This window comes from Aspergillus vadensis (assembly GCF_003184925.1).
Source record: "Aspergillus vadensis CBS 113365 unplaced genomic scaffold BO88scaffold_20, whole genome shotgun sequence".
Classification (NCBI taxonomy): domain Eukaryota; kingdom Fungi; phylum Ascomycota; class Eurotiomycetes; order Eurotiales; family Aspergillaceae; genus Aspergillus; species Aspergillus vadensis.
The window spans coordinates 403958-413867 of NW_020292058.1; the positions used below are offsets into that span (position 1 = coordinate 403958).

General features: G+C 51.7%; 3 protein-coding genes across 3 annotated transcripts; 2 read left to right on the forward strand and 1 right to left on the reverse strand.

Moving 5' to 3' along the window:
• Positions 1 to 686: 686 nt before the first annotated feature.
• On the forward strand, positions 687 to 5835 carry BO88DRAFT_427694 (acetyl-CoA synthetase-like protein; the record flags this gene model as incomplete). Its single annotated transcript, XM_025709031.1, has 6 exons — positions 687 to 708; positions 996 to 1821; positions 1881 to 2526; positions 2579 to 3436; positions 3662 to 3808; positions 3868 to 5835. 6 exons carry the CDS (start codon positions 687 to 689, stop codon positions 5833 to 5835), a joined length of 4467 nt encoding a protein of 1488 aa, XP_025560410.1.
• Positions 5836 to 6988: 1153 nt separating this feature from the next.
• On the reverse strand, positions 6989 to 7775 carry BO88DRAFT_345647 (uncharacterized protein; the record flags this gene model as incomplete). Its single annotated transcript, XM_025703303.1, has 4 exons — positions 6989 to 7114; positions 7179 to 7277; positions 7327 to 7426; positions 7480 to 7775. 4 exons carry the CDS (start codon positions 7773 to 7775, stop codon positions 6989 to 6991), a joined length of 621 nt encoding a protein of 206 aa, XP_025560411.1.
• A 395-nt stretch (positions 7776 to 8170) lies between these two features.
• Positions 8171 to 9461, forward strand: BO88DRAFT_427696 (glycoside hydrolase family 27 protein; the record flags this gene model as incomplete). Its single annotated transcript, XM_025709032.1, has 2 exons — positions 8171 to 8774; positions 8839 to 9461. 2 exons carry the CDS (start codon positions 8171 to 8173, stop codon positions 9459 to 9461), a joined length of 1227 nt encoding a protein of 408 aa, XP_025560412.1.
• Between the last annotated feature and the right edge of the window lie 449 nt (positions 9462 to 9910).

Consider the following 9910-nt stretch of genomic DNA (forward strand, 5'->3'; position numbering starts at 1 on the left):
GAAGATGCAATCTTTGGACAGCTGACCGATGCTCAAAATGTCCTTGCTGACCAGATTTCTACGTTTATGTTTACGTTTATGACTCGCTTGATTGACGAATCCGATCGAAGTTAACACATCTGATTGGAGAAATGATATAACGAGCGATGGCACAGAGTCAAAAAACTAAACAGCGAACCTGTGGCCGATGAAAATTATTATCTAGGCCTTCTGCTGCGGTAGCCTACCTGCTAGTAAAGTATGGGCGAGAAACCTTGAAGGAAAGTCAGCAGAGCCAATCCTTAAATAATGGTCATTGTTTCCCAGAAATGGGAGACCGAGCAAGAGCAAGGTCATGCCAGCGCAGAGCTCATAGTAGTACAACGCAGTGGTCATCGAGAGGATACAATAAATCCCGGGCTGTCGATCACGCTATGTGTACAGAGACTGTCGTATCGCCGAGTCAAAAGATCCCTTCGGTACTAAGTTCCGGGGATACCAAGCAGTCCACTGCCTCCAATGCAAGGCGACACAATCATAGGAAATCGACCTGCAGAGGACAGACGCAAGACTGCATGTACCAATCACTAAGGTCCACGCATCACAAATCACAAGTGAAGTTATCTTTCTGGCAACCTAAAATCTAGTCGGTGTGAAATTCCCTACATCTGAAGCATCGCCCCTAAGTTCATTGCAATCTGTCCGCAATGGCGGGTGTGAACGACGGCGGTGTGGCTTGCATATGCATATGACACTACACTCTGGGGTTCTCCAAGGGGATGGGACCGGCCTCTCTGGCTTACGGGAGGGGTAGCCATTGTTCAGACATAAGCAAAGGACTGCCAGGCTTGCTGCGCACGCCCCAAGTATCCCTATCTCTCTTGTAACCCCCCATATTACCGATACAAATCCCTGTTGCTAGCTTTGCCCACGTCCTTGTCCTCATGGCGAGTCTGTGCGTTGACTGGAGCTTCTAGATGGGCTAGACATGTGCTGATAGCCTAACATTTACAGAGTACAGAAGGAATCGCAAGGGCAGTGTCAACCATCGCCCAAACTCGCATTCATCCAGCTTACCGAGCCGTTATACGGGGAGAGTGAACCTTTGCCATTTCAAGATCTGTTGCGACGCTACCAAAAGCACTGGAAAGAACTACCAGAGGCAGCCAAGGATGGCAGCTCGCCAGACTGGGTGGTGACAGTTGATCATGTTCAGCAGAGAATAAAGTCGGTTATGCCCCATATGACCAACTTCATCTCATGTGATTCCCGGCAGCCAGCCCTCCTGGAACCCAGGTCAGGCCGCGTCATATCACACACAAAGGTTCGGGAGTTCATAGAAAATTTTGATCTTAAGCTCCCAGACCCAAGTTGTGGGAAGCCGCGGGTGGCAGTCGTTCTTCCCAACGGGCCTCTCCTGGCCCTGGCTTTGCTTGCAGTAGCGAACCGCTATACCGTTGTGCCAATGGCAACTACAGCAGCCCCTGAGGAACTAATGACTGACCTTGACGCGGTCGGGGCAGATGCAGTTCTCATGCTTGAATCGGATACGAAACGGCTGCAGAAAAGGACGGAGTTACTCGTCTTCACAGTTCAACCAGAGGATGACTTGACTTTCAGTGTTACTTGCGCAAACTCCTCCATTGAACCGTGTCGAGCCCAACACGCTCCCAATGGCCCGGATGATCTCGCCATCATTCTGGCCACGAGTGGGAGCAGTGGTAAAAAAAAGCTAGTTCCAATCACCATGTTCAATCTTCTTGTCAGTGCAACATTCCTGATGGACAGTCTGGACTTGACTTCTAGGTCCCGTTGTTTGAATATGATGCCACTTCATCATATGTATGAATCCCTTTATTACTGCAAAGCAAACGCGAAAAGGTTTGTACTAACACAAAAAGTGGCGGCATAATGCGAAGCTTGTGGGCTCCCCTTGTGGCCGGGGGTATGACAATCTGTTGCTCCCAATTTGATCCGAACCTCTTCTGGGATATGGTGAAAGAGCATCGCCCAACGTGGTACTATGCAGCACCAACAATGCATGAGATGATAGTAGCCGAAGCTGCGCAACGGGCTGAATCTGTTAGGAAAAGCACTATTACATTTATATGCAACGGGGCAGCAGCACTGCCCCCAAGTCTCGCACAGCAGCTCCAGGACATATTTCAATGCTCCTTGTCACTCAGCTATGGAATGACTGAGTGTGTACCCATTACGGCACCACCTAAGGCCGGCCGCTTTAGTCGGCCAGGGAGCACCGGACTGGCCGCAGGGCCAGAGCTGGCAATTTTCCATACTCAGCACACGCAGCAGCGTGCCCCTACTGGCACGATAGGTAGGATCTGTGTCCGAGGCCTGCCCATATTCCCGGGTTATCTCATCAAAAGTGGACTGGACCGGAGCTCGTTCACTCCAGCAGGGTGGTTTGACACGGGCGATCTCGGATATGTTGACGAGGATGGGTGGCTTTATATCACCGGGCGGACGAAAGAAGTCATCAATCGCGGAGGGGAGACGATATCGCCGGTGGAGGTCGAGGATGCCTTAGTATCAGCTTCCCGAGACCCGTCATCGAATAATTTTTGGACGTATCAGAGAGGCTCTGGCATTCCCTACTCCCCATGATGCCCTTCAAGAAGTTGTTGGTGTGGCGGTTGTAACCCCAGCAGGTCGCATGAGGCCTGATCTTCGTCAAATACACAAGGCTCTGAAGGAACGACTTCATCAGCCTAAATGGCCTGTTCTTCTGGTTTACATGGATGACCTTCCTAAATCACGGAACAAGTTGCGACGCATCGGCCTAAGTCAGAGACTAGGGCTGGAGACATTGACAGATCAAGTTTCTACGGCCGAGCGGCACTACGAGGCACTGTGTCCGCCCGTGGATACACCTGTCAGCGTACCGATCGTTCGAACACGATGCGAAATTAATTTTCGCTTGGTGGAGGGATGCATTGCACAAGTTTCGGGACTGTCAGAGGTATTTTTGCAAGTCCACGCGGACGGATACCCCCGAGCCATCATCTTCAGGGACGGAACTGGTGAGGTCTCGACGAAGGAGATCCTCGCCAGCCTCTCAGAGCTTCTGCACGGATATCTCATTCCCAGCAGATTGGACGTGCTAGATGGTCCTGTACCACGCAACACACATGGCTTGATTGACGAGGCTGCTGTGCAAGCCAAGCTAACTGCACTGCATGCAACAGCCACGTCAAGCACGCAGCAGCGGGTATCTAATCTCTTCGCAACGGCACTCAGAGCTGCCCCGGAAGATATGACGCCTGCGACCGACTTTTTCGAGTCGGATGGGGACAGTATGAGTGCGGGCCAGCTCATTTCCAAGATCCGGCAGGAGTTCCGGGTGCCTGTGGCAGGGGATGTTCTTTTCCAGCATAGTACTGTAGGCGCCATCACGGCCATCATCGAGGCAGCGATCGCTGCTTCTGAGACACGTAAAGTTGAAAGCCACGAGCTTCCAGGTTGTCGGGAGACATATAGCTCCACTCAGCCGTGGGTGCTATTCTTGAACCTTGTTCCATCTGCCATTCTTTACCCAATGCTTCAGGCGCTGCGCTGGACATTCTTGATTTATCTGCTCTCTGAAATATCGACCCGGTTTCCGCTGCGTCCGAATCTCTTTGGACGGCTTCTTGGCATCATCCTCGTCCAACTAACTGTCCAGCTGTTGATGGCCTTTATTTCCCCCCTAATAGGCATTGCACTGAAATGGCTCCTTGTTGGTCGATACTGCGCAGGAATGTATCCGATGTGGGGACCGTACCATATGCGGTGGTGGCTGTCACAGAAAGCGCTCCAAGTGTGTGGGAAGGTATGTACTGAATCGTGATTTTTCCCCGTCCACAGGGTAAGCTGACCAAGAGATTCCAGGGTGTGTTCGACCGTTATGGCAGGAGCCGGATCTGGTACTATCGAGCTTTGGGTGCACGTATTGGACGCAATGTCTCTATCGACGAGTTTACGGCTCTGGGGGAGTACGATCTCCTTCACATCGGCGACGGTGTGGTGCTTGAGAACTGCATATGCCGTCCATTTGCGAGTGAGCGCAATACCTCGATGCTGCTACAGCCCATCACCATCGGAGCCAACTCCTATGTGGGCCTTCGATCGACCGTGGTACCTGGGACCACGCTGCCCCCCAGCACGTGTATCGGCGCCAACTCGTCCACCTGGGAATTCGACGATGCGGACGAGTCCAATCGTGATCAATATTCTGCCAGGGCTATGCAGCCCCACTGGATCTGGCAGATCTTGGTCGTGGGGTGGCTGCAGATCCTTGTACACTTCGTGTCGGAATTGCCGCGCATCGCAGGTTTGCTCCCCATCGTAAGTCGCTACCCGACCGTCGCGGATGACCGTTTGCGACACACCGTGTCCTGGCTCACTAGCCGCACTCGGATTGGCTATTTCCTTCTCATGCGACTATATTCTGCTGTAGCGGGACCAGTTGCGTGGTTCCTGGCGGTGCTTGTCGTGAAACGTGGCTTGGATGTAATTTGTGGCCGGCCCTCGCGAGGCCCTATGAACACACAGCGTCCGGCTCAGAAGGTGCGACACGCGGCTCTCAGCACCATCATTCCACAGGGAGACATCTCCCGCTTGTCGCAGCTCGTGGGGCCGCACTACGAGCTGGTCTCTATGGCGGTACGACTGCTGGGTGGACGCGTGGGAAAACGCGTATACTGGCCCCGTACTGAGTTGAAATTGATCCCGGATTTTGACCTGGTGGATATCGGACACGACGTGGTGTTTGGCTCCCGGTCGTGCCTGGTAACGGTGGACGGGGTGGGGAGGGAGCCTATTGTCCTCAAGGATGGGGCCATGCTGGGGGACCGATCTGTGGTGCTTCCCGGGGTGACCATTGGGACGCGCACGATGGTGGGCTCGGGCGCGTTGCTACGGCGGAATGGCTCCTATCCAGATGACAGTGTCTGGACTGGCAGCAAGCATGGTGATGCTGTCCGCTTCCCTCAGCTCAAGGGGAAGGGGGATGATGCGAAGGACTCCGGCGATGGGGAGCGTGACACGACAAGGCCATTCGGCCGCGCCCTCTACCTGGGGAAGGCAAACTACCGTGTGCTGGGCCAGGGGCCTATCATCGGGTACTCCAGCTTTATGGTTGCCTTTACGGCCGTGTATCCAATGGTGGTGCCGCTGGCGGCCTTGCTGGTGCTGAGCCATCTTCTCCCCATGGAGGGAATGGCATTTGAAATGCGATGGTGGCGTCCATTTGCCGTGTATGGTGTGTTGGCTGCGGTTATGGCGGCAGTAACTGTAGTTCAAGGAGTCGTGACTCTGGGAATTGCTATCACCACCAAGTGGATACTCCTCGGACGACGACGGGAGGGCTCCTATCCCTATGACCGTAGCAGCTATTGCCAGCGCTGGCAGATCCAGCGCACCATCGACATTCTCATCGAGGAGACCTTCGGTGGGATAGGCATCAGGTCGTTACTCAGCGGGACGGCGTACCTCTGCTGGTTCTACCGTGCGATGGGGGCGAAAATCGGGGCGGATTGCGCGTTGAGCGCCAACGGTGAACCGCATATATTCCTCACCGAGCCGGACCTGGTGACGCTGGGGGATAGAGTCACGGTTGATGATGCTAGCCTGGTGTGCCATCTCAACACGCGGGGGGACTTTGAGTTGCATACGCTGAAAGTGGGCGATCGGAGTGTGATGCGCACGGGGTCTCGGTTGTTGTCGGGGGCGTCGATGGGGAAGGATGCGTGTCTGCTGGAGCATACGCTGGTGTTGTCGGGGGATCATGTTGAGGATGGCACGACGTTGCAGGGCTGGCCGGCGGAGGAGTTTAGGGGGGATCGACTACGACCGTAGGCTATATACCATGTGCGCGGTGAGAAGAGTACATATGACTTGCAAGCTGATGGCATCTGGGTCGGAGGTAATTCGGAAGCTTTAAATCTGTCTAGCAAATGTCTTTAAACACTTGCAACTAATCGGCTCGGAAGAAACATTCGGGACGTACATGTCCAGAACTCTGGTCGTAGAAAGCCCCCAGTCACCCGGTTTATTGCATACGCAGCGCTGCAATACAAACTGTTCATTCGTCCATAACACGACACCATGCCCTCCTAATCACTCATGGATCAGACAAACCCTCTGCCCCGAGATATGTTCAATTCAACCTTCACACCCCAAGATAAACCTAACCAAACCAACACCCAAAAAAAAAAAAAAAAAAAAGATGATATCGCTCTTAAAACATCCAACCCGGCAGAATACGCTGCAACACACCACCTGCAGCAGCACCGGGATGAGGCAAATGGCCTAGCGGATGGTCTGCGCATTTGCGGACATCCGCGGGAGTGACTCCTTCGGGGAGATCGGCAGGTTCGATTTTCAGTACTCCGAGAGAGCCGCACTCTTCTTCGGCACTGATGGAGGTGGATAGGGCGGTGGTGGCGTAGATGGTGAGGAAGAGGTAGTTGAGGAGGTTCATTTGGGTGGGCTTCTTTCGAGGGTGGCGGAATGAAGAAGGATGTATTTCGCTTGCTGAGGGTGGAGGTAGGATAGGAGTTGGTTCGCGGCTTTAGTATTTTTCAGTAGAAGTTTCAATGATGGTGTGGGGGCCCGAGGGTGAGGTGATGCTGTTGATTTATAAATAAATCAGAGTTACCAAGTAAACAGAAGACGTGGCAGGATTGGCCTTGTCTGCTGCTTGTTGTCTGTACTATCTGTTTCTTTGTTCTATGGGGTTATGGTAGGTGCCTGGCCTTGGTGGTCCGAATGAACGGAGAATACCAGTGACTCGTTGAAATTACCATGGCTGATTCGGTAGGTTTTAGCTCGGAGCTCCTCATATACAGGGGTATGATTCCTGTGAAGGAATGAAACCAACACTTGGTGGGATTTCATTAGCCTACGGATGTCTACTTATTGAATATTGGCAGGGTTGATACCACAAGATGATATTCTGACAACGATAAATTTGGGATAAATCTAGCCGTTTGCAAGTGGCTGAGTTAGATCAACAATATGAAAGCTGAGGATTCGAGCAACTCCCTGCGATGAACGTTTGCGACATCCGCAGAAGATCGGCTTCGAAAATCTGCGCTGATGGGTCTAGGATACGGTCGATGATGTGCACCACGCCCTATGTCAATCATTATTAGGCGATTATTGTTCGATGGTCTTGCAAGAAAGCAATGAGTGCGTACACTGGTAACCGGGATATCTGATTCCACTACTCTTGCCACTTGGTTGAGAACAACCGTTCCGTCTTGTACTTGCGAGCTCACGAAGAGGTAGGTGGCAGTCTAATCTTGATATCAGCTATGCGCATTACATCTGGATGGGTATTTTCACCTGGAATCGCTGCAACGTTTCATTGAAACTAGCTGATGTGAGCTCGGAATTAGGCACATAGTGATGGATGATGGTGTTCCCCAGCCACCATTTCCCTTTCCTACGAGGGATCAGTAACAGTGATACAAGATCAGGAAGTTTGATGAGACATACGGTGTCGGCTCAAAACTGTCAAAGTATGCCCCGGTATAAGTTTCAAAGGCATCGTTATTCGGCGCAAAGAATGTAAATTTCCAATCTGGATCTGTGTCAAAAGCTTGGGCAAATCCGCCAAGTTCCTCGATCTTCTCAGACAGGATGCTCAAGTCGGACCGAGACATGATAAAATCTAGAGCAGTCGTCGCATTTGAGGAGCTGGATGCTACATAGCCGGGAATGTTTCGGTAGCTTAGAGGGTCCGTTGTGGCTATTGCAAAACCAATCAAAGAAAGGAGACCTAGGTATAACATATTGAGGTTTCACAAGTGTTGCAAAAGCAGCTTCAAGATGCGAGATATAGTGAGTTAGAAGGATCTAATTGAAGGGTTTTTAGCTAGGAACTCGGGGAACCTGTTTAGGGTCACTAGTAGTAGTTTGGCCGCTAGATCTCCCGGAGCATCACCGTAACCCCATCCACCGACCAAGCCAATGAGAATATATCACTCGTCTGACAGGCTGCAGCCCTATTAGCTGCTAACTCTATTCTACCTGTCCCCGCTACTACGGCGGAGAACCCGGACAACGACCGGAGGTTGCATAGTTAGTCACTGATGGAGAAGCGAACCTGCTACAAATGAATCGAAATTGCCCCATAAACGACTCGGTTAGCTCAGCACACAAATCAACCAGTATAACCAGCAGCACAATGGGACGCAATCATCAACACTTTTCATTCCGCTTGGCCATCGTGGCGATTTTAACCTTCGTCCGCTCCGTACTGGGAGGCAATAGCCTGGCGCAAAAACCTCAGATGGGCTGGAACTCATGGAACGCATTCAAAGCGACGGTAAACTACACGATAGTCCAGGATGTTATGGAGCGCTTCGGTACTCTCGGGCTAAAGGAAGCAGGCTACGAATACGTGCTGCTTGATGACGGATGGGCAAGCTATAATCGCACGTCCGACGGGTATCTTCAAGCCAATGCAACGTCATTTCCTCAGGGAATCAAGACACTGGCCGAAGATGTGCACGCTAAGGGCTTGAAATTAGGCCTTTACGGAGACAGTGGGCACTACACATGTGCGTGGAGGCCAGGAAGCTGGGGATATGAAGAAAGAGACGCCCAAACGATCGCGAGTTGGGGCGTGGACTATCTCAAGTACGACAACTGTGGCGGATTCCAGTCGATGACGGAGGCCCCTCAGATCCGCTTTGGGGCAATGAAGAATGCGCTCGCACTTTCGGGCCGGGATATCTTCTATTCTGTGTGTGGTTGGGGCTATCAGTTCCCTTGGCACTGGGGAGGAGGTGAGATAAAACCCACAAACAAACCGATCTTCCATTTTGAGGTACTCATTGCGCCTGTCCATAGATATCGGTCACTCTTACAGAATGTCTGGCGATATCACGACAAGCTTTACCAATGAAACCGAGTGCCAGTGCAAGACAGCCTACTGTCTTGACACTGGATATGCCGGTTGCTCTGTCCTGACGATCATCAATAAGATGAAAGAAATCAGCCAATATCAGACCCAGGGTCACTGGTTAGATATGGATATGCTCGAAGTCGGAAATGCCAATTTCACACTTAACCAGCAACAGACACACTTTGCGTTCTGGGCGGCGCTGAAATCACCCTTGATCATTGGGGCTGATCTGAGCAAGCTATCCAATGATAGCTTAGGTGTGCTCACCAATACGGCGATCATTTCTGTCAATCAAGACGCTCTTGGAGAGCCTGTTACGTATAGAGAGGCTCACAGTAAGGAAGGCCTCTTTCAGGTATGGGCTGGAAATGTCGAGGGGGGATATGTTGTGCTTCTACTGAACGAGAAGAGTTATCCGCAGACTGCGTCTCTGAGCCTTGCGAGTCTTGGGCTTGGCTCGCCTCAGAAGGTCGTTGAACTTTGGTCGGGAAAGACTCTGAAGGATGCCAATACATTCAATGGAACCTTGGGGTCCTATCAAACTCTTGTTTTTAGAGTACAGACATGACAATTTGAAGGAAGAAGTGGCTCTTATACTCGGTGTTTCAACCTTATCATCACTATTCCTACTATCCTCGCCGTAGTACTCCATCATGCAGTTATTTCTGACTTGTATCAATTAGACTTGTTTGTGCCTAACGTTTACTAAAATAGCATTTCATCAGGGGGTGAACGGGACGTCACCGGATGGAGCACTTAAGTGGGAAGGCTTAGTTCGATGGCATGATTGAAGATTAAGGGGGACTTAATATGCATTCACTACGGGTGTACCTTCTGCCGAATGTGTCTCGGCAGGGTGATGTGGAGGATATACTTGTGCTACTGATCATGACTGTGTGGGGGCATGCTCCACCTATGGTGCCGGAGTTGGGAGGTTCAGTAAGTCCAGATCCAGTCACTCTGCAAAAGGGGCGATTGAATTGTCTGCAGGAATCAGCAACCTTGAAAGACGGCTCA